The sequence below is a fragment of the Phacochoerus africanus genome, chromosome 14, assembly GCF_016906955.1.
Source record: "Phacochoerus africanus isolate WHEZ1 chromosome 14, ROS_Pafr_v1, whole genome shotgun sequence".
In the NCBI taxonomy this organism is placed as follows: Eukaryota; Metazoa; Chordata; class Mammalia; order Artiodactyla; family Suidae; genus Phacochoerus; species Phacochoerus africanus.
In genome coordinates, this window is record NC_062557.1 from 52,322,357 (window position 1) to 52,350,001 (window position 27,645).

Consider the following 27,645-nt stretch of genomic DNA (forward strand, 5'->3'; position numbering starts at 1 on the left):
CCAACAGTCCTCTCAGATTTGACTTTTGCTCTTTTCCATCTGCTCTAGTCATTGTTCACTTAGGCCAACGATGGGAGTGGGAAAGGGGGAAACAGCATTTCAGATGGAGGAATGGCATGTGCAAAGAGAAGAGTACAGTGTATCTGAGATACTGAAGAGTCTAACTTGGTCAGAACTGACTTGCTGAGGAAATATGGCTGGACTAATATTTTAGGTAATGGAAGTTTTCTTGTGGAGCAGTGGGTTAAGGATCTAGCACTGTCATGCAGTGGCTTGGGTCACTGCTGTGGCACTGGTCCGATCCTTGGCCTGGGGAGTTGCATGTGCCACAGATGCAGCCAAAAAAACAAAATTTCAGGAGTTCCCATCATGGTGAAGCAGAAACAAATCTGACTAGGAACCATGAGGTTGTGGGTTCTATCCCTGGCCTCAATCAGTGGGTTAAGGATCCAGTGTTGCTTGTGGTGTAGGTCACAGATGTGGCTTGAATTTGGCATTGCTGTGGCTGTGGTGTAGGCCGGCAGCTAAAGCTCGGATTGGACCCCTAGCCTGGGAACATCTATATGCCGTGGGTGCAACCCTAAAAAGACAAAAAGACCAAAAAAAAAAAAAAAGCTTCAGACAGTAGAGGTGTGGGCCAGAGCCTGGAAGAACTGGCCAGAGGTTTGGATTTTGTTTTCTTTTTTCTTTCTTTTTTTTGGTCTTCTGTCTTTTCAGGGCTGCACCCTCGGCATACAGAGGTTCCTAGGCTAGGGATCTAATAGGAGCTACAGCAGCCGGCCTACGCCACAGCCACAGCCACGCAGCATCCTTGACCCACTAAGCGAGGCCAGGGATTGAACCAGCAACCTCATGGCTCCTAGTTGGATTCGTTTCTGCTGCGCCACGACGGGAACTCCAGTTTTCTTTTTGCTTTTTGCTTTTTAGGGCCGCACCCACGGCATATGAAAGTTCCCAGGCTTGGAGTCGAATGGGAGCTACACTGCTGGCCTGCAAGTGGAATCAGAGCTACAGCTTCTGGCCCACAGTCACAGCAACTCAGGATCTGAGCCTACTGCAGCCTGCTGTAGCTCACAGCAACACCTCGCTCCTTAACCCACTGAGCAAGTCTAGGGATCCAACCCACATCCTCATGGATATTAGTCAGATTCATTTCTGCAGAGCCACAACGGGGAACTCCCCCAGAAGTTTGGACATGGTGCTAAGAGCAGTGGGAGCCTGGGAGCCATGATAGGATTTTCAGCTGGCTTGTGTTTAAAACGAGATTACTCCAGTTGGACTGTTCAGGGTATGTCAACAGAAAGGCCCAGCTTGCCTTAGGCTTCTAAATACTAGAGAGACTGGGAGAAAGATAGGAAGATGGATAGATTGATGATTTGATAGATACTGAAACTGGGGATTAAATCAAAGTTTATGGATTGAATGTTGAGATTGGTCCCAGACTCACTCCTCACCCAGCTCTGAGATTACCTATTACCAGGCTTACACCCTTCAGGGCAGGAGTCTGTGGTGTAGGTTGCAGATGCATCGTGGATCTGCCTGTTGCTGTGGCTGTGGCGTGGGCCGGCAGCTACAGCTCCAATTGGACCCCTAGCCTGGGAACCTCCGTATGCCATGGGTGCGGCCCTAAAAAGACCAAAAAAAAAAAAATTAACAGAGAAGGATGAGTACCTAGGTTCTAGGGAACAAGGCTGTCACCCCAAAAGAGGGGCAAAGGGAGTCCCTAGGATGGATTGGAAAGGGGATTCCACAGGGTAGCCTAAAGATCAGACCCTGCGCTGGAGCAGTTCTCAGGGCTCTGTGAGAAAGTTCTTCAAAATGGAATACATCAAATTCCTTACCTGTCTGCATATTCTTAGACGAGATTAATGCAACCAAGGGACAATTTGAGGAAAATTTATAGTACACAGGAAACTAAGCAAACATAGCAGACAAGGCAAATATTAATTCCAGGGAAGACAAAAATGGTGCAAGAAAGAAAAACCATTACTATCCACATAGTTGCCACTGTGAAAAGCATTTGCATAATCATAGCATGTAAACCCGAAACAAAGATCCAACCAGGGTTAAATTGTTATATCAGAAGGATGGGAGGATAGGAAGTGGGGTGAGGTGATTGCCGGGGTTGGAAAAAAGAGTTAGCAGTGGGAGGTCAATACTAATGCTTGAGGAGTTCCCTGGTGGCTTAGTAGGTTAAGGGCCTGGCATAGTCACTGTGTTAGCCCAGGAACTTCTGCATGCTTCAGGTGTGGCGGAAAAAAAAAATACTAATGCCTGAAACAAAAAACATCAAGAATTAGCAATATCAGAGTTTCCATCATGGTGCAGTGGAAATGACTGACTAGGAACCATGAGGTTGCAGGTTTGATCCCCGGCCTCCCTCAGTGGGTTAAGGATTGGGGCATTCTTGCTACAAGCTGCAGCATAGGTCACAGATGTGGTTCAGATCCATTGTTGCTGTGGCTATGGCCTGGGACATATGGAAGTTCTGTATGTCACAAGTATGACCTTAAAAAGAAAAAAAATTTTTTTTGACTTTTTAAATAATGTACATCTATGATTAAAAAAATAATTATAACCCTATGGAAGTGGTGTTATTACAGAAGGAGGTTGGGAGATCAGTTAGGAGGCTCTGGCAATTTTTAAGGAGTGGTGATAGTGGAAGTAGGGTTAGGGATGTGGACAGATTTGAGAGATATTTTAATTATTTATTTTATTTTATCTATTTATTTATTTTGTCTTTTTGCCTTTTCCAGGGCCGCTCCTGAGGCATATGGAGGTTCCTAGGCTAGGGGTCTAATCAGAGATGTAGCTACAGCCACAGCAATGTGGGATCCGAGCCACGTCTGCAACCTACACCACGGCTCACGGCAACACCGGATCCTTAACCTACTGATCGAGGCCAGGGATCAAACTCGCAACCTCATGGTTCCTAGTCAGATTCGTTAACCACTGAGCCATGATGGGAACTCCCTTGAGAGAGATTTTAATTTTCTCTATTCTTCCTTTATTTTATTTTTTTGCTTCAAAAAAAAATTTTTTTTTTGGAGTTCCCGTCGTGGCTCAGTGGTTAACGATTCTGACTAGGAACCACGAGGTTGCGGGTCCGATCCCTGGCCTTGCTCAGTGGGTTAAGGATCTGGCATTGCCCTGAGCTGTGGTGTAGGTCACAGACGAGGCTCGGATCCCACGTTGCTGTCTCTCTGGCGTAGGCCAGTGGCTACGGCTCTGATTAGACCTCTAGCCTGGGAACCTCCATATGCTGCGGGTGCGGCCCTAAAAGAACAAAAGACAAAAAAAAAAAAAAAAGGTGTTTTTGCTTTTTTAGGGCCCTATGTGTGGCATATGGAAATCCCCAAGCTCGGAGTCAAATTGGAGCTGCAGCTGCTGGCTTATACCACAGCCACAGCAAGTCAGGATCCAAGCCACATCTGCAACCTATCCCATGGCTCATGCAACGCCGGATCCTTAACCCACTGAGCCCACTGAGTGAGGCCAGGGATCAAACCGACATCCTCGTGGATACTAGTCGGCTTCGTTACCACTGAGCCACGATGGGAACTGCCTCTCTAGTCTTCCTTTCAAAAGCCCTTACCCTAAATGCCCTCCACTCTGTGCTCCTGGACTGGCCAGAACTCAGATGCTTATCATGCCATACCAATCAGGCAGGGCATCTAATAGAATCACCTTACAGGAGGCGAATGAAGTGATGAGTGAGTGGCAGACCATGGGGTGGCTGCAGAAGGAATTGATGCCAGGCGCAAAGACATCCTATGAAAACTGCGAAGACCTGAGCCAAGGTGAGTGAATAACAAAAACAGTGTAAGCTCCAAAAAGCAAAGACAGAACAGGATGGGAGCAAGATAAATGCTGGAAATATCAACTTCCTAGTTTATTTATTTTTTTGGTTGAACCCACAGCACATAGGCGTTCAAACTTGGCAGGGATCGAACCTGCACCACAGCAGAGACCCAAGCCACAATAGTGCCAATGCTGGATCCTTAACCCACTGTGCCACCAGAGACTTCTATAGTCTTTTTCTTCTGCATTAATGTTTTAAGTTTTATTTATTCATTTTTCTGAAGAAGTACTACATGGGTAAGGCACAAAATTCAGAAGGTCCAAAGTGGTATATGGGAAAAGTGGTCCCCTTCCTTCTGTGTCCTGGACACCCAGCTCCTCTCCCTGGAAGCAACTACTCTCAGCTTGTTTGGACATCCTTCCAGATGTCATCCATTCTGCATTAACATTTCAGTTTAAAAAGTGCCATCGAGGAGTTCCTGTCGTGGCACAGTGGTTAACAAATCTGACTAGGAACCATGAGGTTTTGGGTTCGATCCCTGGCCTTGCTCAGTGGGGTAAGGATCCGGTGTTGCCGTGAGCTGTGGTGTGGGTCACAGACGCAGCTCGGATCCCATGTTGCTATAGCTCTGGCGTAGGCCGATTAGACCCCTAGCCTGGGAACCTCCATATGCCGTGGGAGCAGCCCTAGAAAAGGCAAAAAAAGACCAATAAATAAATAAATAAATAAATAAAAAGTGCCATCAATGGAGGTGCTAGAGTTCCTATTGTGGCGCAGTGGAAACAAATCCAACTAGGAACCATGAGGTTGCGGGTTTGATCCCTGGCCTCACTCAGTGGGTTAAGGATCTGGCATTGCCATGAGCTGTGGCATTATGCATGGGTGTGGCCCTAGAAAGACAAAAAAATAAAAAATAAAAATAAAAAGTGCCATTGCTAGATAATTTGTTCATGTTTAAGATATTAATCCCTGCTAGACTGAGATGAGCCAAGGCCGCGACACTGGATTCTCCTGGCTCCCATCTGTGGAAGGGGCTGACCAGCTTCATTATTTCAAGTTTGTCCTAAAGACCCATCTGCAGTAATCTGGTTTTCAAGGCCAAAAATTGGTATCACACTGGAAGAATATAGGCCCCTGAAGTGTTGTTTGGCTGTATCTTTTTTTTTTTTTTTGGTCTTTTTATGCCCATAACTGCAGCATATGGAGGTTCCCAGGCTAGGGGTCGAAATAGGGCTGTAGCTGCTGGCCTACACCACAGCCACAGCAACACTAAGCAAGATCCTTAACCCACTAAGCGAGGCCAGGGATCAAACCTGCAATCTCATGGTTACCAGTTGGATTCACTTCCACTGCGCCACAACGAAAACTCCTGATTTATTGTTAAATGAAAAAACAGGCTGCAAAGGAATATCATCTCATAAATTCCCACATGCTTAACTCATTACATGTATACATGTACGTTGAAAAAAATCTAAAGAATCAATACCAAGAAGTTAATACTAGTGATGTAAACAAGACTATGGATTTACTTTATTTTATTTATTTATTTATTTATTTATTTTTGTCTTTTTGCTATTTCTTGGGCCACTCCCTCGGCATATGGAGGTTCCCAGGCTAGGGGTCCAATCGGAGCTGTAGCCACCGGCCTACACCAGAGCCACAGCAACTCGGGATCCGAGCCGCGTCTGCAACCTACACCACAGCTCACGGCAAAGCCGGATCGTTAACCCACTGAGCAAGGGCAGGGACCGAACCCGAAACCTCATGGTTCCTAGTCGGATTCGTTAACCACTGCGCCACGACGGGAACTCCCTTTTTTTTGGGGGGGGGGGGATTTACTTTATTTTTATTTCTTATTTTCTTGGCTGCAGCATGCAGCAGCTTAATGTGGGATCTCAGTTCCCAGCTCAGGAATTGAACCCAGGCCACAGAGGTGAAAGTGGTGAATCCTAACCACTAGATCACCAGGGAATTCTATTCCAGATTCTTTTTTTTTTTTTTTCTTTTCTAGGGCTGAATCCACGGCATATGGAGGTTCCCAGGCGAGGGGTCTAGTGGGAGCTGTAGCCGCCGGCCTGCACCACAGCCACAGCAACATGGGATCCCAGCTGCGTCTGCGACCTACACCACAGCTCACAGCAATGCTGGATCCTTAACCCACTAAGCAAGGCCAGGGATCGAAGCTGCAACCTCATGGTTCCTTGTTGGTTTTGTTAACCACTGAGCTACCACGGGAACTCCAAGATTCTATTTTTAAATGTCTGTTCAAACTTGTCGATAACAAACCTAGAAGTTATATATGCTTGTGCAATAAAATATTACGAAAGTGGGAAATTAATCTGTGTACCTTCCCATCTCCATGGGTCCTTAAGGTTGTTCCAGCTTTGCTGAACTGAAAGTAAAGGCTTTGTGACTTTTGAAAAAGAAAAAGCACTAGCTAACTGAGTTAATTTTTTAAGTTGGGGCAAACATTCTTTCCTGGTGCCCCTGAAAATGCCGCCACCAGGTGGCAGCCTGTTCCATCTGTTAGGTCAGTGGGCGGGGCTCTGTCTTGGATTCCGCACAGCAGGGTCCCAACACCGAAGGCCTTTGTCTGGGTCCCAAACATGACCAACACACCCAGTGTGCAAACTGACCCCTTGCTCCCCTTTCCTCTATATGCCACAGACCAGAGCCAATACTCTGGTCCACTGAGGGTCAAAGTCATCTTAGGCCCCCTATTACCCCCAGGAGCAAGGGCCACTAGGCAGAACACTGAGAAAGGATCTTAAAGTAGCCGATGCTTACTGCGTCCTCAACTCCTCTCCCCAACACCACATCGGCACATAGAGATTCTCATTTATTTTTCACCCTGAACAAGGGGGTGGCAAGGCCTCTTCCTCACTTCTGCCTCTTCCCTTTGGGACTATTCACCACCAATCCTCCTTCCTTCAGGGAGGCCTTGGTCCGTAGAGACAGTCTCTGAGGAGTGCTTGAGCTGGAGGGGATGGAGAAGCCAAAAGAGTGATCCCCAAGGGATAATGTCACTTTCCTGCCAACTCCCTCATTGCCTCTCCCTCGAAGCGAAAGGAATGCCAGCCTTCCGCTTCCGTCAGATCTCGGGCTCCTAGGGCCTTGTACAAGTCCACGGCCCTCTTGTTCCAGTCCAGGACTGCCAGGCGGAACTGGGAGCAGCCGTTATCCAGGGCCACCTATGGGAGAAGAATCGCTCACTTTCCGGGGGTCAAAAAGGAAAAGGCCTTCTCACCTGCCATTCAACCCAGGTGCCTCCCATCTGGCTTGGCTTTGCCAGGGCCCAGCTTGTAGCCCCACCCCTCTCCTCACCTCAGCCACTTTTTTGATTATTTTGGAACCAATCCCCTGACCTGATGTAGGGAGAAAAAAGCAAAAAGAGGGATTGTCTGAGTTGAAGGGGATCAGAAAAGACCACAGGCTACAATTAAGGGGCAAAAGATGGGGTGGTCTATGGGGTGATGATTTCTTCCCACCCCAGTCTTGCCCAGTACCCCGATATTCTGGCTTCACGTAGATGTCTTCCAGATAAATATTCCGTCCGGTCCATGTGCTATAGATGAAGTAGTACAGCCCATAGCCCACCATGCAAGGCCCTGAGAGAGAAAAAAGAAGGGCAGGTGACTGGGCGCCTGGGGGAGCGACCTTTGAGGCTGACTGCAGGGGGCCCCTCTGAGGTCGGAATGTTCTTACCCTGTGGCTCCCCAGGGGCAGGAAGAATCTCTGCTACCAAACAGTGAAAGAAAGGATTCTCTCCGAAGCCGTCTGCTCTCAGGGCTGCAGGGATGGGAGTTGCGACAAAGAGAGAGAGAAGGCCTGGATGTGTGCCCAGCCTGGAGCTACTGCCTGAACTCATCCCTCACTCCCTCCCCAGGCTCCTCCAGCAGGAGCCAGGTGTTGGGCCCCTACCTTCTTCATTGATCTTCACCTGGTCGGACAGTTTCTCGTACTCAGCGAGTTCCTATGGCGTGGGGGGCAGAGACAAGATTAAGGCAGGAGGGCCTCCCTGCTCCCCGAGCAGGACCCCAGGGAGCCCTTCTCCCTCTGCTCCCACCTTCTCCTTCCCGCCCCACTGCCGCCGCGCCGCTCTGACCCCCTCTGGGACTCTGGTTTCCGGCCCGCATCTTTCACCCGAATCATCCTCAGGATATTTCCACAGTCTCCTTCCTTGGCCTCTCGGATGAGCACGGAAGCCATTCCGATCCTCAACGTCTGGGACCAAAGTCCAGGACCCCCACTTCCACTCTGGAGCACCGGGCGAAGAGCAACTGGGACCCTTTAAGAGGCCTACAAATTCGGATCCCGGGAAGCCGGGGGCACGGGTGGGAAGCGAGGTGGTGAAGGAGCCGCAGGCTGGAAAGCCGAAGTCCAATTCCGGCTACCGCGGGGGGAGAGACAGCGACCAGGCGAGGGGTCTTCACTGCTTGGTAGCCTCTAAATTCGGCAGGGGCAGGCGCGCACCTATCAGCCAATCAGCTTGCAGAGAAGGCATGTCCCCGCCCACCCCAGCCCAGCCCCCTTGACCAGGTCTCGTGACCGCGCCTCTGGGCAGGGGTCAAGGCTGGACGGCCGAGGCTTCTTCGCGGTTTTTTGGGTGTTCCAGGCTCCACCGGAGAGAGAAAGCCCACGGCTCAAAAGACACCTTCTTTAACTGAAGTGTGCAGAATCTCACTCAAACTCACCCATTCCAGCCCACCCACCTGAGACGAGCCCCAAACCTCCTTCTGGCTCAAAGTGTTACTTCTCTTAGGAGCATTTGTATTTTAAAATATGCCAGGGACATTGAAAAATAAACTGTAATTTATTTTTATTTATTTACTTATTCATTTTGCTTTTTAGGGCCGCACCCGTGGCATATGGAGGTTCCCAGGTCAGGGGTCAAATCAGAGCTGTAGCTGCCAGCCTGTACCACAGCCACAGCAATGCAGGATCCAAGCCATGTCTTCAACCTACACCACAGCTCACAGCAATGCTGATCCTTAACCCACTGAACGAAGCCAGGGATCGAACCCGCAACCTCATGGTTCCTAGTTGGATTCGTTAACCACTGAGCCACAACGGAAACTCCCAAACAAATTTTTTTAAGAATAAAATAATAGGAGTTCCCGTCGTGGCTCAGTGGTTAACAAATCTGACTAGGAACCATGAGGTTGCGGGTTTGATCCCTGGCCTCGCTCAGTGGGTTGAGGGTCCAGCGTTGCCGTGAGTTGTGGTGTAGGTTGCAGACGCGGCTCGGATCCCCCATTGCTGTGGCTGTGGCATAGGCCAGGGGCTACAACTCCGATTTGACGCCTAGCCTGGGAACCTACATATGCCGCGGAAGTGGCCCTAGAAAAGACAAAAAAAAAGGTAAAATAATAAAATAAAATGGATCAGGGAGAGGGTGATGAATTTCTGGTGGTAAATGGTTAGGCCTTGTAGGAAACTGATAAGGGAAGATAATGGGGGGGTGGGGGCCTGGTGGGGGGAGTCTCTCAGTATCCACTGAATCAGTCAGTGGATACAAAGACAATACCTCCCTATGAGGCAAACCTCAGAGCTTGTGAGAATATTGAGGAAGGAGCTCAGAGCAGATACCAGGCGCTGTGCCTGCATTATCTCCATTCATCCTCGTTCGCAGTAACCCCATAAAGTATTATTTTTCACGTTTCACAGAGGAGGACACTGAAGCATGACAGTGGGGTGACTTGCCCACAGTCACCCAGCTAGTATTTGAGGTTCCATGTCTCAGCTGTAGACCTCACGGAGGATGCTACTTGGGGAGCCAGGCAGGACTGCTTTTAGAGCTCATGGTTGTCAAGGCAGCCTCCGCAGGTGGGTGGAAGGCTTGGAGGACCCGGGTCAGGCTCTAGAGGGAGAGGGGAAGTAGGTGTCCTCTTCCAGCTCTTCAATTTCTCTGCAGTGTGGGAGGGTGGTCCTCAGAGGGGCAGGAGGGGCAGGGGCCCTGTCTCCCCGCCTTCTCCCCACCGCCAGCAACCTTTAACCCTTCCCCAACCATGTGCCAGGGCTGCCTGCCTCCACGCATTCTCCCCAGAGTTGTCGGAGGCACAGAGAAGGCCGAGGTTGATTATGGAGAGCAGAGGGCCTCGGGCTGCATGGCGTGGGCTGCTGCTGCTGCTGCCACCACTGCCACCTCCCAGCCACAAAGAACAGGCCCTGAGACGTGATCTCCTGATCAGGTGCTGGGCGGAGAGGGGCTCAGCCCTGCACTCTTCTTCCTGTCCTCCTCCTGCCTTGGAGCAGTGCCTCGCTCCCTCCCTCGCTCCCTCCATCTGTCTCTGGCATGTCCTTATTTCAACTTAATAATTTTTGTCTCTGACAGAGGCCTCAGGACCCTCCTGCTCTGTGCCTCGCAATGGCCGTGGACAAGAGCCTGTCACCATCAGGACCTTTAGCCTCACCAAGATCACAAAGGATGGGGTTGACCTCGTTCCTTGACCTAGTCCTCTGACCTCACCCTCTCTCCATCAGCTGCTCTTTTCTTTTTTTTTTTTTCGTCTTTTTGCCATTTCTTGGGCCGCTCCCACGGCATATGGAGGTTCCCAGGCTAGGGGTCAAATCGGAGCTGTAGCCACCGGCCTACACCAGAGCCACAGCAACGCGGGATCCGAGCCGCGTCTGCAACCTACACCACGGCTCACGGCAACGCCGGGTCTTTAACCCACTGAGCAAGGCCAGGGATCGAACCCGTGACCTCATGGTTCCTAGTCGGATTCGCTAACCACTGAGCCACGACGGGAACTCCTCCTCTTTTCTTTTAATTGACGTAGGGTTGATTAACAATGTTGTGGTATTTTCTGGTATACAGTCAAGTGTCTCAGTTTTATATGTATATATTCTTTTCCAGATTCTTTCCCATTATAGTTTATTACAAGATCCTGGATATAGCTTTCTGAGCTACACTGTAGGACTTTGTTGTTTATCTATTTTATGTGTAGTAGTGTGTATCTGTTAGTCCCAAACTCCCAATTTAGCCCTCCCCCCTTTCCTCTTTGGTAACCATAAGTTTGTTTTCTATGTCTGTGAGTCTGTTTCAGTTTTGTTTTTGTGTGGGTTTTTTTGGTCTTTTTTTCCTTCTAGGGCTGCACCCATGGCATATGGAGGTTCCCAGGCTAGGGGTCTCATCGGAGCTGAAGCCACTGGCCTATGTCACAGCCACACCAACGCCTGATTCGAGCCGAGTCTGCAACCTGCACCACAGCTCACAGCAATGCTGGATCCTTAACCTGCTGAGCAAGGTCAGGGATCGAACTCGCAACATCATGGTTCCTAGTCGGATTCGTTAATCACTGAGCCATGATGGGAACTCCCCCAGCTGACTCTTCAAGTACGTGTTCCTTCTGCCATACTAGGCTGTCTCTGAAGAAAGCCGTGGAGGGAGGCCCCAGGGGGCTCTGATTCTTCTCCTGTTCTTCCTGCAGGTGGAAGAGAAGATCCACGGGGATTCCGTGCTTCCGGGGGTGGATGGGGAGCAGGTGCCACATCTGAGACAGGTCTCCGGGCCACTCGCTAACAAACCCCAGCCCATGCTGACGATGGCGCTGGGGGGCTGCTCTTCCCTGACTCCAATCTCCGGTTGCTGGTAACTGCACCACAGGGGCAGGAACCATGACCAAAGCTGGTAAAGCACTGCTGGCTGGGTGGCCATGGGGGCTCCAAGTCCACACTCCAAGGAGATGGATGGGGTGAGAGCTACCTGGAGGGCCGAATACTTATGTCTTGGAGGGAACAAACAGGGTGGGGAGGCCGGGACTGGGGCTCAGAGATCCGGATTCCAACATCCCCCGCATCTTCCCTTCCCCCCATGGGCTCCAGCTGGTCCCTGCCCTGGATGGCTGCGTGTGCCGGAATAACTGGCTGGACCAACAGGCCCAGACCTCAGCATCTGTCCCCACGAGTCTCAGAAGCTGTGCTGTGGAGTCTCAACCTGGGATATCCTTCCCTCCACGCACTGGTGCGGAATTCAGTCTCCACGGTCAAGGCTATTTTTCCCTCCGTGGTCTGTTGTGTCCTTTTCCCTCTACCGGTAACCCCTTCCCTCCATGCATCCCCGGCTTTGAGACCTCAGGAGGGTCATTTCTTCCCCCAAGGCATCCCCCAGCCTCATGTAGAACCCTGGGCCTTCTCCTTGGACCTGGGACTCCAGCTAGCAGCAGGCTCAGGCCACCTCCTTGCCCTTGGGACCCCAGAAAACCCTTCTTGGCTCCACCTCCACCTCCAAGATCAAGTAAGAGGGGGGATTTTCCTGTATTCAGTGGAGCCCGGGAGCAGCGGGGATCAAAGGGGGGTCCAAAATGTATGTCAATATTAGGAAGGCTTAAGGGTGGGGTGGGGGGAGACCCGTATAAAAGCTACCCTTGGCAAGCAAAAGGCTTTTCCTTGGACTGTATATTTGCTTGGGGTGGCTGTAGTTTCATAGAAGGCCAAGCCAAGAGCATTGAGGCAGGATCAAGGTGGTGGAATGGCCAGTAGATGGACCCCATGGCAAAGAGGCAGACTTAAGGGAGCCAGAGCTGGGCCACAAGGAGCAGGTACAGTTCTTTTCTTTTCTTTTTCTTTCTTTCTTTTTTTTTTTTTTTGCTTTTTAGGGCCGCACTTGCAGCATATGAAAGTTCCCAGGGGAGGAGTCACATCAGAGCTACAGCTGCCGGCTTACACCGCAGTCCCAGCAATGCCACAGCTCCAGCAACGCTGGATCCGAACCGTATCTGCACAGTTCACCGCAGTGCAAGGCCAGGGATCGAAGCTGCGTCCTCATAGATCCTAGTCGGGTTCATTAACCACTGAGCCACGAAGGGAACTCCCTGCAGTTCACTCTTTTCTCTGCCTCTTACGTCCCCTCCCACACACTCCGCAGAAGGTGGTGCTGTCTTCTGGGTTGGAGCCGGGGCTGGATCTGCCTGTGATCTTGGGATTCCCCCTTCAGCTGAAGCAGACTGTGTTCATTGTGGTTTAGAGCCAGGGGCCAAAGAAGGAGATCCTTGATCTGCCTCCTGCAGGCGGTGGCTCCCTCCTTAACCTCTGGGCCCAGCCACAGGGGCGGCTGTTCCTGGGGGCTTTGCCAGGTAAGAGAGCATTACCCAAGCTTTTCAGCACACCACTGGAAACAGCAAAGGCGTGGGGGAGAAGCTGGGGAGGGGCACATTTTTAGGGGAAGGAAACTCTGGGAGGGAAGAGGAGAAGGCCATGAAAAGGGAGAGGATAAAGGGGCAGGGGGAGGAAGTGCGTTCAAAAATTGAGGTTGGAGGGAGTTCCCATGGTGGTACAGCGGAAACAAATCCAACCAGGTACCATGAGGTTGCAGGTTCAATCTCTGGCCTTGCTCAGTGGGTTGAGGATCCGGTGTTGCTGTGAGCTGTGGTGTAGGTCACAGACACAGCTCAGATCCTGTGTTGCTGTGGCTGTGGCGTAGGTCGGCAGCTGTAGCTCCAACTGGAAAAGCGGGAGGGAGCTTCTGGATCCAGGCCACCCTAATGTCCCCTCCATGCTACCTCCCTCTAGGAGAGGCCTCTTCCGCCTCCTTTTGCTTGGATGGCCAGAGCTGGACATGGACCGGGCTCTGAGCAGAAGCTAGGACATCCAGGCTCACAGCTGTCCTCAGAGCCCAGGCAATGGCACTGACAACACCCATTAAAGCCCCCTTAGAATGTCACTCATTCATTTATTCAACTGATATTTACTCTGCATCTGTAATATGCCAGGCGTTGTGCTGGGCACTGGGTCGTACTGACGAGTGAAACCAACCCTGGATCCTGCCCTTTCTGTGCTCAAGGTCCCCTGGGGGAGGCAGACAGCCATCAAAAACTAAGGAGTGGGTGGATGAGTGGAAACTCTGATTAGCCCCGAAAGGGAGCAGTCAGGGAAAGGCGAACGCTTGGCGGCCAGCAGCCTTGACCTAGGCTGGGCTCAAGGAGGGCTTCCTGAGGAAGTGGTGACATCTTAGGTTGGGATTCTAGCAAAGCACCCACAGACACTCATACCCTTGGTACAGGTCACTTCCTGGGAGCCAGGAGCTCACCTCCTTTCCCAGCAGCTACTGCCTTGGGACTTCAGTTTTGTCCCTTTGAAGCTGTTCATAAATCAGGGGTCCGGAAGAGCAGCGATGGGATTTTCTTGTCCTTTATTTCATTATTATTTTTTGTCTTTTTAGGGCTGCACCTGCAGCATATGGAGGTTCCCAGGCTAGGGGTCGAATTGGAGCTGTAGCGGCCAGCCTACCTCACAGCCACAGCAATGCGGGAACTGAGCCGTGTCTGTCACCTACACCACAACTCACGGCAACTCGGATCCTTAACCCACGGAGCAAGGCCAGGGATCGAACCTGCATGCTTATGGATACTAGTCAGGTTTGTTACTGTTGAGCCGTGACGGGAACTCCTTATCCTTTAGACTGGCCACTGTTGTCCAAGAAAGTAGCAGCAGGGGGCATGAGTGGGTCGTAGAGAGATGGGGGTAGGGGTTCTGGGGAAAGGGTCGGAGGCAGCAGGGAGAAAGAAAAAGAGGGGAGTGCAGAGGGCACGCAAGCTGCCTTATCCCTCCTAGCCTTGGTCCACCTGCTGCTTTCCCGAACGAATTTGCCTTTATTCCATTAAACAAGAACTGGCTTGTGCTGGTCCCAGCTGGAAAGAACAGAGGGATTCAGGAATATCTCTGTCCTCAAAGAATATATGGGGACCCAGCCCTCAGGAGAATCGTGGAGCCCCAGCTCCTCCCTGGGGCACCCTCCTGCCTCAACCCACAGCTCTCTAGGAAACCTCATACCCAAGTCCCCAGCTCCCAGACTTCAGCCCTCTTGGAAATCCTTATAGCCTAGCCCAAAGCTCCCAGGCCCCTGGGGAGCTCAGGGACCCCAGCCCTCTGGGACCCTACCTCTCAGTCCCCATCCCCCTTAAGAACTGTTAACCCATCCCCCATCTCCAGACCCCATGGGGATCCCAGTGTCCCAGGTTATAAGGATTTTGCTACCAGTAACCCAGGCAACAGGGTGTTACTCATCCGACCTGCCGTCCCCCTTCTGCAAGGAGCAGCAAGGCCCTAAATGACTCCAGGGTAGGGAGGCATCTTAGAGAATCTTGGGGTTGGAAGACACCAATCCTAGGCCCCTCCTCGGACCCTGCCAATCTCAAGTTTACAGGGTCTCCAGCTGCCTCCGTCCAGTCAAAGTGTTCTGTAGGAGAGTCTGCAGCAGGGTTGGGGAGCTCAAATTCAGCTGGAGTCCCTGGGCAGTGTTCAGGGTCTTCCTGGGCCCCTTGGATCTGTCCATTCACCTGATGGTGACTGAGCACCTCCTGTGTACCAGGCACTGTTCTAGACACTGAGAACCCACTGGGGAAGAGGAGAAACACAATCCCTGCCCTTATGAAGCTCACAGTGTAAGGGAGGGACAGCCAGACAGCCCGTGAACAAAAATGAATAAGCAAGGACTTCCCTGGTGGCTTAGCAGGTCAAGGATCCGGCATTATCAGAGTTGTGGCTCAGGTCATTGCTGTGGCGTGGGTTCAGTCCCTGGCCGGGAACCTCTGCATGCCGTGGATGCGCCCCCCCCCCCAAGCAAGGTCATTTCTGATAGTGGTTATTTCTACAAAGGAAGTCAAATCCTGCAGTAGATCAAGGGCGGGAGGGGAGGGAGAGGGGCAGCTTGCTGGAGGCAATCACTGGAGCAGAGACGTGAATAATGAAACACACAAAATCCCAAAAACCCAAGTCTTGCGCGGGCCTTGGCCGCAAGCGAGCCAGTGGGGAGAGCTGAAAGGGCCTGAACACACCTGCGTCTCCCCCAAGGGGGTTGTTCTGAGTGGCAGCTTCCTGGCCTTGTGTCCCCGAGGAATCTCCCAAGGGCTAGTTTTCTTTCCTGCTTCCGCCCCATCCTGTCTGGGACACTGTGCCCCCAGCCTCTCTTTCTCTCCAGCTTGCCCTAGATTCCAAGATTCCTGATTACCATCCAGATTACCATCCAGAGCTGTCTACACTCTTTCATTAAGACTGACTCTGCTTTGACACAGACTCTGCCAGGCCCTCGCCAAGGGCACCTACAATGCCAACCCAGTGTCCCTTGCCTCTCCCACACCCCTGAAAACCTTTCTGGAGCTTGGCAGCATACCATTTATTCCTCCTCTGCTTTCCCTTCCCTTCTTCCTTCCCTCCTCTCTCTTTTTTCTTCTTCTTCTTCTTTTTTTTTCTTTTTAGGGCCACACCCACGGCATATGGAGGTTCTCAGGCTAGGGGTAGAATCGTAGTTACAGCTTCTGGCCTACACCACAGCCATAGCAACCCAGGATCTGAGTCACGTCTTCCAACTACACCACAGTTCACAGCAGTGCCAGATCCTTAACCCACTGAGCGAGGTCAGGGATCGAACCTGCAACCTCATGGTTCCTGGTTGGATTCGTTTCTGTTGCGCCACGACGGGAACTCCCCCCCTCTCTCTCCCTTTCTTTCAGCTAACATTAATTGGCTCCTGAGAGTATGCCAAGGCCTGTGTTAGGGAGTCCACAGAGTCTCCAAAGATGAATAAGATTTGGTCCTGGAGTTCCCGTCGTGGCGCAGTGGTTAACGAATCCGACTAGGAACCATGAGGTTGCGGGTTTGGTCCCTGCTCAGTGGGTTAACGATCTGGTGTTGCCGTGAGCTGTGGTGTAGTTTGCAGATGCGGCTCGGATCCCGCGTTGCTGTGGCTCTGGCGTAGGCCGGTGGCTACAGCTCCGATTGGACCCCTAGCCTGGGAACCTCCATATGCCGCGGGAGCAGCCCAAGAAATAGCAAAAAGACAAAAAAAAAAAAAAAAAGATTTGGTCCTGGCCCTGGAGGGCTGGGATCTGGGGAGAGAACTAGACATGTAAGATGCTTTAATAGGAATTTCTATGATGTGCCAGGACCTTGAACCGATGGCTGAACCTCTTTAACTTTCAGCTTCTCCATCTACAAAATGGGCCAGTTACTCCACTCAGGGTTGTTGGGAGAGTTGGTGAATTCATTGTAGGTCAGATGCTGAGCACTGTGCGTGGCATGTGGAAAGTGCTCCATAAATGAGAAATGTTGCCCTTTTTTTTCTCTTTTTCTTTTTAGGGCCGCACCTGCGGCATATGGCGGTTCCCAGGCCAGGGGTCTAATCCCAGCTACAGCTGCCGGCCTACGCCCCGGCCACAGCAACATATCATATCCAAGCCCAGTCTGCGAGCTACACGACAGCCCACGGCAATGTCGGATCCTTAACCCACTGAGCAAGGCCAGGGATCGAACCTGAGACCCCATGGTTCCTAGTTGGATTCATTTCTGCTGCGCCATGACAGGAACTCCAAAATGTTACCCTTTTTAATACCATTAGCCTGGTGCATAGTTCTTGGACTCTCAGTCTGCGCCTGGTGCCCAGCATAGGAAATAAGGAAGGGTGTGCGATGTGGCTGAATCAGGGGCCAGACTGATATGGTGGAATGAGGGCAGGTGGGGGAGGCACCTTGAGCCATGGGGTCAGAGACCTTGTCTATCCTACCGAGGAGGTGGGGCTCAGTCTGGTCAGTGGAAGACTTTTCTGTGTTTCCTTTCCTTTTTTTTTTTTTTTTAATTGTGGTTAAAATACTCATAAAATGAAATTTACCATCTTAACCATTTTTAAGTATCCCATTTGGTGACATTAAACTTCAGTGTCCTACAACCATCACCATCGTCCATCTCCAGAACTCTTCGTGCTGTAAAATTAAACTCAGTATCTGTGAAATAATAGCTCCTCATTTTCCCTCCCCCCATACCTGTGTTTTGGCACTTTCTTCCTTCCTTGTTCTTGTCTCTGCAAAGATGCATTTTTTTTTTTTTTTTTTTGCTCACAGCATGTGGAGGTTTCCAGGCTGGGGATTGAACCCATGCCACAGCAGCGACCCAAGCCGCTGCAATGATAACACTGGATCTTTAACCAGCTGCACCACAAGGAACTCCCATAAAGACCCTTTTTTTTTTTTTTTTTGGCAGTGCCAGATCCGAGCCTCATCTGTGACCTACTCCGCAGCTCGTGGCCATGCCAGATCCTTAACCCACTGAGGGAGGCCAGGGATTGAACCCATGTCCTCATGGATACCAGTCAAGTTGGTTACCCCTGAGCCACAACAGGAACTCCTATACAGACCCATCTGGTTGGGAACCCAAACAGCTGAGTCCCTGGGATTAGGCTGGTTGCGGGGAGGGGAATCACTGGGCACCAATCTCACGACAGGCTCCTGAGTATGGGAGGGGGTGTGGGAGCGCTTTTTCCCCGTCCCCCTTTCTAGAGATGCTGGAGGAAGCCCTGGGTCCCGGAAAGAGGTTGGAGATCTGTACTGGCTCTTTGCCCCCACATCCCTTCCTCGGCTTACTTCCCTGTGAGCACCAATGCTGACCTTCAATTGCAGGAGAAGGCGTGGAAGGGAGCAGCACGCATCTCAGCCTTACCCCAGAGCCACTCCAAATGGTGGTTCTATTTTTTCCAAGTGGGTCTGGGTGACAGGGCAGAGAGTGAACCAACAGTCTGGAGGCCATCCCCAGGCTTGTGTTTGCCAAGCTGGGTGCGTTGAGGGTAAGATCCAGGTATCATCCCTCCAGATGGAGACCGGCCCATTTGCACGCTCCTTGTTGGACGGAGGGAAAGGCAAGTTGCTTCCCTGAGGTTTCTTGTGAAAGGAGCCAATTCCACGTGTAAGCCCAGGTCAGCAGCCGGTAGCTCAGTGGGTTGCTTGGGGGTGGAGGAGCTATGCAAAGTCTAAGACAAAAGCCTGCTCTGAAAGTTTGTAACTCTAGCTGGAAAGAGTTCTCAGGCCAGTCGCTCAAGACAAAAACCCAGGCACTAGCCTCGATTCCTCTCCATTGCTCATCACTCTACTTCCTAAGCAGATCCTGGACGCATCCTCTTGTCTCCACCCGTAAAGATGCTACCCCGGGGCAAGCCATCTGTATCTCCTTGACGTTGTCAAGTCCTCCTCCCTGGTCTCCTTGATTCCCGGGGTCTGCTCTCACAGCAGCCACGGTGATTTTCATTACACTCAATCCTGACACTCCCCTGCTTAAAAACCTTGAATTGCTTCTGTGATAGCTGGATTAAAACCTCGACAACTCCCCTTTGCCCTACAAGGCCCTGTATGATTTGGCTCCTGCCTACCTCTCAGATCAGATGTTTAAAGCAAGCTGTTTCAGGAGTTCCCACTGTGGCTAGGCGGAAACGAACCCAACTTGTATCCATGAGGATGGGGATTCAATCCCTGGCCTCACTCAGTGGGCTAAGGATCCAGCGTTGCTCTGCCTGTGGTAGTAGGCTGGCGGCTGCAGCTCCAATTCAACCCCTAGCCTGATAATTTCCATAATAGGCCACAGGTACCGCCCTAAAAAGAAAAAAAAAAAATCTGTTCAAAGGGAAAGTGTGGGCTGTCAGCTGTCAGCACCCCTACTATTCCAGTGTAGATATAACACGCTTTCCTTGTATTCAGAGTCTCACCAGATTCCCAGGCATGGTGGGTCCACCAGAGCTCCGTGCTCATGGAACGTCACAAATGGCATGTTAGGCGCATCTCCTCTGCTCACACACATGCTCCATTGTCCCATGGGACTTCCCTTACAAAGCACAAGTTCCAAGATAAAATTATTAAATTCAAGATGGTGGCTACAGAGCACTAAACCAAGCACAAAGCCATTCAGAGGATGGGCCTTGTTTGCGCAAGCAGATCCCAAGTCCATGAAGCCTGGAGGGAAAGAGTTTGAAAGGGAGGGGTGATAGGGTTGGTAATTGCTGAGGAATAGAGCCAAAGATTTAGGGTGAGAGTTGAAAGAAGAAAACCCTCTCCAAGGAAAAGTGACAAGATTTGCAGATGAAAAGACATAGACAATGATTCCTAACAGGAGGTCTTTGGGGGCCCTAGTACCCCATTTCTAGACTGTGGGTCTCTGGAGCCCTCTCAGAACTGTGACTTTTCCTCCCCAGCTGTGGGTTGCACAAGGTCTTTAGCAGGTGCTGGAGAAATTCCTGTTGACCCAGGGGAGTTCCCGTTGTGGCTCAGCGGAAACGCATCTGACTAGCATCCATGAGGACGCAGGTTTGAACCCTGGCCTCTCAATGGGTTAAGGATCCGGCATTGCTGTGAGCTGTGGTCTAGGTTGCAGACGCGGCTTGGATCCCGCGTTGCTGTGGCTGTGGTATATATAGGGTGGTGGGAGAAGGGGCTGTGGGACTGAAGGAGGTGTTAGGGGAATTTCCCTCCTGTGGTGGCCTCTGTCTCTTTGTGGCCTGTTCTCGCTTCCATCCTGGCTGGAGCAGCACCCCGAAGGTCTCTTGGGTCTGTTTTTCTTGGTCTCTGACTCTCTCTATTCGTCGTACATTCTGCCCTGTCTCCTGAATCGTAAGTCTCTTTCTAACTCCCAGACTGTGGTCCCCGTCTCAGTACGTATCTGCTTTCGGGTCTCTGTGTCTCTCTAGGGTTATCTTTCCCTTTGCGCCGCCAGGACACGCCCTCCAGCCTCTCCACTCACCCAGATCTCGTCCAGTACCTGGGGTGGGGGTAGGGGAGAGATCTCTAGGTCCTGAAGAGGCGTCAGGAGGCGGGCCCAATCCTCCCCCCCCGAATTTGCATATGCATGAGGTCGCCCAGGCCAGCGCGAGGAGGCGGGGCTCCTGGGGGTGGGAAGGGGGCGGGCACCCCCGGAGCCACCGAGTATAAAGACTGCGCGCGGCCACTGCCGGCCCCGCACTGCTGAAGAGCGGAGCCTCCGCCCGGGGGACCCCTGTCCCCGCCTGTCCCCACAACTGCGTGTCCCCACCCCAATACCCCCCGCCAAGCCACCGCTGGTGTGGCGGTCTCCGCTCGGCAGAAGAGCCTTGAGCGGTCACCCGACCCCTCTCTACAGCTTCTTTGCATCTCGGATTTCGGGGCGGCCCCCTCCCCCACCTCTCCCTCCTTCCTCGCACCCCGATCTTTCCTGCGCTTCGCTCGGGTTTTGCAGCCGTCTATTTTTGCATCCCTTTTCATTTTGCTTCTGGGAGGTTTGAGGGTTAAAGCTGCGTTCGCACCCCTTCCCCTTTTTATCCTTCCCTGCTCGGACAACCCCGCTTTTCATCGCAGTCAGGGGCCCTAGGATCTGCACATCCTACGCTGCGCTTCCAGCACCCCGCGGCGCGTGGCCCTGCACCCCGGAATTTGCAGCAGCTGCATATCTGAGGGGGGTCTCCCTCGTCTCTGCTGTCTTTGCTCCCCGCGCGTTCTGGTGCGTGTGGGGGGGCTTCAACGCGCCGCACCCCGGCTTCTCCGCAGTCCCCGCCCTGCGCGGGATTCGCCCCCCGCCGTCAAGATGGTCATCCAGAAAGAGAAGAAGAGCTGCGGGCAGGTGGTTGAGGAGTGGAAGGAGTTCGTGTGGAACCCGAGGACGCATCAGTTCATGGGCCGCACCGGGACCAGCTGGGGTACGGGGACCCGCCGCGTGAGGGGCGGGGGGCCCGCAGGGCGACGCCCCGGGGGCACGAGGTCCCGCCAGCGCAGCCCCAGCTCCCCTCCCCGGTCCCCTGCGTCCGGCCCCCCCTGCCGGGCTCTGGGCTGGGAGGGGGCCGAATCGCTGGTCTAATCTCCCCGGCTGGCCGCTGCGGAGGCGGAGAAAGTAGGTCATTGCTGCCTTCCCGCCCCCCGCGGAGCCCCCTCTCGCAGGGGGTCGCGGGCTCTGCGCGCGTATCCGCGCTGCGGCGCTCTCGCTCCCTGTCGGGGCCGGTCAGCTGCACACGGTCGCTCCCCTTCCCCAGAAGAGCGCCCCTTCCCTCCCTCTGGCTCTCGCCAGCGAGCCAGGCCTGTCTATTTTTAGCTTGTGCCCACCCCTTGGACCCTGGGAACATTCATGAGGGGGCGGGTCTTGGAGAGGTGGGGGGGTGTTGGAGGGGGTTCTTCACAGCGGAAGTTGTCTGTATCCTACTGCTGGGGGGTTTGGAGCTTTCTGTGGCTGCTTTGTGGGTCGGGGGGCTGTCGGGCAGGGGTGACACTTGTAAGGTTTTCCAGGCTGGTTGTTCAGCTCAGATGTCACAGGCAGAGGGAGCGGTCACTAGTGGTGAGATGTGTACATCATCCGGCCCAGTATATCCATGGGCTTGGGGTGGCTTGCCATCTTCTCCATCCGCACCGTGGCGGGCCTCCAGAGGTGTGGAAGGAGTTGTCTGGCTGAGGGGCTGGTGTTGGGCACAGGTGCCAGTGAGGGGTGAATTCTTCCAAAAGGGATTTTCTAGCTGGGAAGTCGGAGCACAGGGGGCATTCTGTGACACAATTTACAGTTCATCCGCACTGATTGAACCCTGTCCCCATTAGCCCACGCACCTAGGAGGAGGTGGGTGTGATGCAGTCCTTGCCCCAGGAAACTTGAAGTCCAGCCCCTGGGATTGGAGGGGTCCATGAGTGCTTGGGAGACTCGGAGGCAGCATGGTGGGTGAAGTGTCTTCTGAGATGGAAGGACTGGGGGGGTCTGGGGTGGTGGAATCAGCAGGCTACTAGGCCGAGGAGTGACAGAGGGACGTGTCAGATCCACCAAGGACCAGCTCTTCACCTGGAAGGCTGTGGGAGATCGTCTTTTACTCCTGCGTGTGCCGGGGTGCTGTGTGTGTTGGGGGTGGGGTGGCTATTGAAGGTTCTGGACTGCTGTTTCTGAGAGACTTTGTAGCTTGGCAGGAGCCTCATTCAAGGTTTGGCTTTTGCTGGCCTCCGAGAAAGAAAAGATTTTGCTATTTGAGTGGGAGGGTCCGCGCCCTGAGGGATGGGATGAGCGCTTGGTTCCGACTCAGGGCCAGTGCCAGCTTGAAAAGTCATTGTGCTGGACAGCTTCAAGCATGCGTAGCAGTGCAGTGGGGGGAGATGTTGGGCCTTTTCAGGGCCATGAAGGTTGAGAGGCTGGGAATGCTAATTTGAGGCAAAATGACTTCGGCCTATCTATTCCAGGGGTTGGGCCAGCCATGAAAGTTTAGGTCTCTTGTGGCCTTCACAAAGTTGGGCTCACTCAGACCCAGGAGGGAAGGGGAGTCCTGGCTGGAAGCCAGACATAACTGCCTTTTTCCAGCTCGTCTCCTTTTGCTCCCAGGGCAAGGTCCTAAGATATTCCTGAGGCTCTGTGGTCTGTCCCTGTGCAGAACCTCTGAGTGGGAGAGGGGTGCGGGAGGGTAGGTGAGGTCCTCCAGGGAGGCTCACTGCCCCTGTTTCCTCCTCCGTAGCCTTCATCCTCCTCTTCTACCTCGTCTTCTATGGCTTCCTCACCGCCATGTTCACGCTCACCATGTGGGTGATGCTGCAGACTGTCTCTGACCACACCCCTAAGTACCAGGACCGGCTGGCCACCCCAGGTGAGTGATGAGGCTCCCCCACCAGCCACTCTAACTGCTCTTGTGCCCCCAAGCCTCCAGGAGGAACATACAGGCCAAGAACGCTAAGAACTCACAGTTCTTCTCAGAGGTTTGGTTCTGATGATCCAGTCGCTATGTGCTGGGAAGTTCCTCTTTTTTTTTTTTTTTTTTTTTAATTTTCTAGGGCTGCTCCCGCGGCATATGGAGGTTCCCAGGCTAGGGGGTCTAATCGGAGTTGTAGCCGCCAGCCTTCACCAGAGCCACAGCAATGCCAGATCCAAGCCGCATCTGCGGCCTACACCATAGCTCACGGCAACGCCAGATCCTTATCCCACTGAGCGAGGCCAGGGATCGAACCCGCAACCTCATGGTTCCTAGTCAGATTCGTTAACCACTGAGCCACGAGGGCAACTCCGGAAGTTCCTCTTGAAGTCTGCCTTCCTATTTCCCATAGCTGAGAGCTACGTGATCCGGGGAGGTGACAGATGTTCACAGGGGATCTTCCTCCCATGAAGATGGTCGGAGATCTTCACCCCTATCTGGCGCCCTGGTGCTCCCCATGTCTATCTTCTTCCCTCTGTGTGTGGTCCCCTGACTTAAATACATCCCTCATCCTTGCCTTTGTTGGCTAGGCCTGATGATTCGTCCCAAGACTGAGAACCTTGATGTCATCGTCAACGTCAGTGACACTGAAAGCTGGGACCAGCATGTTCAGAAGCTCAACAAGTTCTTAGAGCGTGAGTGTGGGGTTGGCGACGTGGCTCTGCAGGACCCCGGGCGGGGGATTGGGGACTCTGGGAGCAGAACCTCAGGCCTGTTACTCTCCCCCCACCTCCTTAGCTTACAATGACTCCATCCAAGCCCAAAAGAATGATGTCTGCCGCCCTGGGCGTTACTATGAACAGCCAGATAACGGAGTCCTCAACTACCCGAAACGCGCCTGTCAGTTCAACCGGACCCAGCTGGGCAACTGCTCCGGCATCGGGGATTCCACCCACTATGGTTACAGTACCGGACAGCCCTGTGTCTTCATCAAGATGAACCGGGTACTTGAGTCCCCAGGGAGAACGGAGGAGGGACCTGGGGCTGTACCATGTGCTGGCAGTTGCTTTCTTTCACTGGGGCTCTTGGGCTTTTTAGATGTTTGAGTGGCTAAGAGAACAAGGGAAATGGGGCCACTCGAGGCCGAGATTGTTGCTGGAAGGCTGGATGCTTGTGCCTTTTATTTTTAAAATTAATTTATTAAAATATTGCCAGCCAACACCACAGTCACAGCAATGCCAGATCTGAACCACATCTACGACCTACACCACAGCTCACGGCAGTGCTGGAGCCTTAACCCACTGAGCGAAGCCAGGGATTGAACCTGCAACCTCATGGTTCCTAGTCAGATTCGTTTCCGCTGCACCACGACGGGAACTCCCAGGATACTTCTGTCTTTACCAACTTCTTTCTCTAATCCTCACTACTCTCCCTCCTCATTCCAGGTCATCAACTTCTACGCAGGAGCAAACCAGAGCATGAATGTTACCTGTATGGGGAAGGTGAGTCTGTTGGGTCTTGTCCATCTGCCCACCTGTTTGTCCTTCATGGTTCCCCTGTCATTCACTCATCTCTTCCTATCTTCTTTGCTCCCAGAGGCCCCGTCACTCTAGGGACAAGGGGGTAAGAGTGGGCTCCAGTAGGGCTCAAACTCCAAGGAGCTCCCATCCCTTGCTTCTCTCTAGGATGCTGAAGCCTGCTCTTTGGTGTGGCTAGACACTCCCTTCCTAACTCCACCCACGATGTCCCGGCATCTAGCTTCTTCCCCTAACCTTCTCTGTTCCTTGACCATGACTTCTGCTCTCCAACCCATATCTTTCCTGTCCCCCCCACCTCGTTCTCTTTAGGTGTCTGATAGCTCCTGATCTGTAAGCACCACCTGCTATCACTAAGTTATCCCTGTCACCCTGCTCCCCTCACCTCTGTCCTCTCTAGGGACGTCCTGCCCCTCTTTACTCATCCCCCTCTTCGCTTCCTGCTGAGCCCTTTACTCATTTGTCTGTTCTCTCTTGGCTCCGCTCCAGAAACCGATTCCCGAGGACGGGGTAAGAATTTGAGGTGGGAGGGCAGTAGGAGGCTTCAGGCTCGTTAGCATCCTTGGGGACGTCCCTGTCTGGTGGCCGAGACAGGACACCCCCTCCTGCGCACGCGCAAAGGCACCCGCCTCCCGGCTCAAGGGAAACGGCTTTGAGGCGCAATAACTGGGGGTGAAGGAAGAACAGAGGGAAATGCGGTGAGCGTCCGGGCTCCTGCCATTCCTAATAGGCGCTCCCCATCCTCCTGCGCCCCCACAGCGAGATGAAGATGCCGAGAATCTCGGCAGCTTCGTCATGTTCCCTGCGAACGGCAACATCGACCTCATGTACTTCCCTTACTACGGCAAGAAGTTCCACGTAAGTCCCGCGGGAGGCCGGGTGGTGGCTCCTGCAGGGCTCCGGGGCCCCGGGGCCCCGGGGAGGAGGCCGAGTGGCCGCAGGCCTGGACCCTCGCTCTCCTCCTCTGGCCCAGGTGAACTACACGCAGCCCCTGGTGGCCGTGAAGTTCCTGAATGTGACCCCCAACGTGGAGGTGAACGTGGAGTGTCGCATCAACGCCGCCAACATCGCCACGGACGACGAGCGCGACAAGTTTGCCGGGCGCGTGGCCTTCAAACTCCGCATCAACAAAACCTGAGGCTCTTTCCTTCCGCCCCCACCTCTTTCCTATGGATGCTTCTGGAATATCCCTGACCCTGCCTGAACCCCTCCCTCACCCACCCGAAAGGTATTTTTTATAACAGAGCTATGGCTTGTCTGAGCCGCCTGCTCTTTTTTCCTTTGCTTCCGAACCCAGCCTGACCTCCAGTCCCTGGCGAGTCCCTGGCCACACCCATTGGTCTCCATCTTCCTCCCACCCGAGCTCAGTCGGAGACGGGGAGATGGGGCCCCCAAGACCGTCACAGGAGTCAGGAGCCTTCGAGTGCTGGTGGGGCCGTGCGTGGGATGTCCTCAGAGCTGCCCCACGGGTCTTGCCCGCCTTTCCCCTGAGAGCCATAGAGAATGCCCACCCACTCACCGCCCAGCCCCAGGCTCATTCACCCACCTGCAAACACTCAGGGCTCATTTCAGCCCTTAGCATCTAGACCCCAACGCGGCCCCTCATTCTTTTGTTGCTGACGTTCATTGAAATGTAGTTGATCTACACCCCCCCCCACCACCAAGTAGTTCCAGGTGCGCAGGACGGCGATTTGATATTTCTGTACCTTACAAAATGGTCACGGGATGTGGCGCTCCACCCTTCCCCGCAAGCTCCGCCACCATCAGCGTCTTGTCTCCCACACCCTCGGCCTTGTCTACCACAGTCGCTGTCTTGGTGGCTTCTGACTCCGTTGGCTCCTGTGGTGGGTCTTTCCCCAGGTCTGCATCCCCCTTCCCTGCACTGAAAGGGGGTCGTTTGTAATTGAGGACAAGGTGGCCCTGTGGCCTTTTGCCTCTTTCCTCTCCAGCTTCTCACCCCATTCTGGGAATGAGGGTCTGAAGACGTCCATGTTGGTTCTTGAAAATTCTCTTCCTGGGCCCTCCTCTCACCCAACCAGGCACTCCTCAGAGGGCCGGGGTTGACCTAGGCTGAATATCTACTTTGTTTTGGCTGATGGCTCCCTTCCCCCTATTGGCTTTCCCAGAATATCTTTCAAGTTCCACTTCCCAGGCGCCCTGGGGGAGGGGCAGCCACTTTGGCTGGGTCCCCAGTGGCCACCTTGGAAACGTCAGCCGGCTATGGGCCGATTCCACCTCCTTCCCCTGGGCCCAGACCTGCCCCCACCGTCCTCTCTCTGGCTTCTCTTAGCAAGTTATCAACGAAGCGCTAACTCCTTCCCTTGCCTCCGCATGCCAGCCTGAAAATGGCAAACACCTCCTCAGTCTAAGGCTCTGAATTTCTTGGCTCCCGTCTCCTTCAGACCCCTTTGCCTTCTGAAACAACCCCATAGTGCCCTAGAATGTTAAATGAGGGACCTCTGGTGCGCTTGAGTCACAGCGGCATTTTAACTCGTGCTTCCCCCGCGCCTCCACTGGCTCCCCTCTACCTTCCCTTTGCTTTTTTTGATGCTGCAGCTTCCACACCCCACCTGCAGTGGGACCCTTGCCTCTTGTTCTCTCGCTGGATGTTGAGTCTCATCCCTCGGGGTCCCGGTGTTTTCCTGCACTCCCCTCACCCCAGTGGTCTCTCTCTGCAGTTATTTAATGCCTGTGTCAGATCTACTGTAAAAAGAGGATAAAGTACAATAAAATGAGAGCGATTATATATATAAATATATATCATACACGAAGCCCTGCGTGCGGGTCGTTCCTTTCCGAGCCTTTGGAAGAGCCCTGGGAAGGGAGTAGACGGTGGATTTGGGGAACCCGGGGGTTACGCAGCCCTTGGGGGGCTGCTCCCCAACTTTGACCTCTTCCATCCAGTGTCCAAGCATCTGCCTCTTTGATCACTCCATCTC

At 53.1% G+C, this 27,645-nt stretch overlaps 3 protein-coding genes across 5 annotated transcripts; 2 read left to right on the forward strand and 1 right to left on the reverse strand.

Moving 5' to 3' along the window:
* Window positions 1-6,628: 6,628 nt before the first annotated feature.
* On the reverse strand, window positions 6,629-8,276 carry SAT2 (spermidine/spermine N1-acetyltransferase family member 2). 2 transcript variants are annotated; one of them, XM_047757285.1, is made up of 6 exons: window positions 7,946-8,276; window positions 7,724-7,775; window positions 7,508-7,591; window positions 7,309-7,410; window positions 7,127-7,167; window positions 6,629-6,993 (listed from the first exon to the last, which is right to left on the reverse strand). In XM_047757285.1, the coding sequence occupies exons 1-6, from the start codon at window positions 8,009-8,011 to the stop codon at window positions 6,826-6,828; spliced, it is 513 nt and encodes a 170-aa protein (XP_047613241.1). In that variant the 5' UTR covers window positions 8,012-8,276; the 3' UTR covers window positions 6,629-6,825. The 2 variants fall into 2 exon arrangements, with proteins under 2 accessions (XP_047613241.1, XP_047613240.1); XM_047757284.1 differs by having other exon boundaries at window positions 7,127-7,410.
* A 1,607-nt stretch (window positions 8,277-9,883) lies between these two features.
* SHBG (sex hormone binding globulin) lies at window positions 9,884-13,448 on the forward strand. The gene is given in 9 exon segments (XM_053743463.1): window positions 9,884-9,977; window positions 10,137-10,234; window positions 11,236-11,353; window positions 11,356-11,396; window positions 11,630-11,789; window positions 11,905-12,041; window positions 12,672-12,879; window positions 13,316-13,348; window positions 13,351-13,448. Coding segments are annotated over 9 exon segments (987 nt in total).
* A 7,056-nt stretch (window positions 13,449-20,504) lies between these two features.
* On the forward strand, window positions 20,505-27,469 carry ATP1B2 (ATPase Na+/K+ transporting subunit beta 2). 2 transcript variants are annotated; one of them, XM_047758229.1, is made up of 7 exons: window positions 20,507-21,224; window positions 23,001-23,129; window positions 23,762-23,866; window positions 23,970-24,175; window positions 24,617-24,673; window positions 25,466-25,564; window positions 25,680-27,469. In XM_047758229.1, exons 1-7 carry the CDS (start codon window positions 21,113-21,115, stop codon window positions 25,842-25,844), a joined length of 873 nt encoding a protein of 290 aa, XP_047614185.1. In that variant the 5' UTR covers window positions 20,507-21,112; the 3' UTR covers window positions 25,845-27,469. The 2 variants fall into 2 exon arrangements, with proteins under 2 accessions (XP_047614186.1, XP_047614185.1); XM_047758230.1 differs by lacking the exons at window positions 25,466-25,564; window positions 25,680-27,469 and adding an exon at window positions 24,768-25,255 and having other exon boundaries at window positions 20,505-21,224.
* The last annotated feature ends 176 nt before the right edge of the window (window positions 27,470-27,645 follow it).

What these genes read in the sequence shown, in the direction of transcription:
- ATP1B2 (XM_047758229.1), top strand. Translation starts at nt 21,113, where the DNA reads ATGGTCATCCAGAAAGAGAAGAAGAGCTGCGGGCAGGTGGTTGAGGAG. An exon ending in GGACCGGCTGGCCACCCCAG is followed by an intron (nt 23,130 to 23,761) that starts GTGAGTGATGAG and finishes TTTGTTGGCTAG; the next exon opens with GCCTGATGATTCGTCCCAAG. An exon ending in TCTTCATCAAGATGAACCGG is followed by an intron (nt 24,176 to 24,616) that starts GTACTTGAGTCC and finishes TCCTCATTCCAG; the next exon opens with GTCATCAACTTCTACGCAGG.
- SAT2 (XM_047757284.1), bottom strand. Translation starts at nt 8,011, where the DNA reads ATGGCTTCCGTGCTCATCCGAGAGGCCAAGGAAGGAGACTGTGGAAAT. An exon ending in ATATCCTGAGGATGATTCGG is followed by an intron (nt 7,776 to 7,945) that starts GTGAAAGATGCG and finishes CCCACGCCATAG; the next exon opens with GAACTCGCTGAGTACGAGAA. An exon ending in TGCCCCTGGGGAGCCACAGG is followed by an intron (nt 7,411 to 7,507) that starts GTAAGAACATTC and finishes TTTCTCTCTCAG; the next exon opens with GGCCTTGCATGGTGGGCTAT.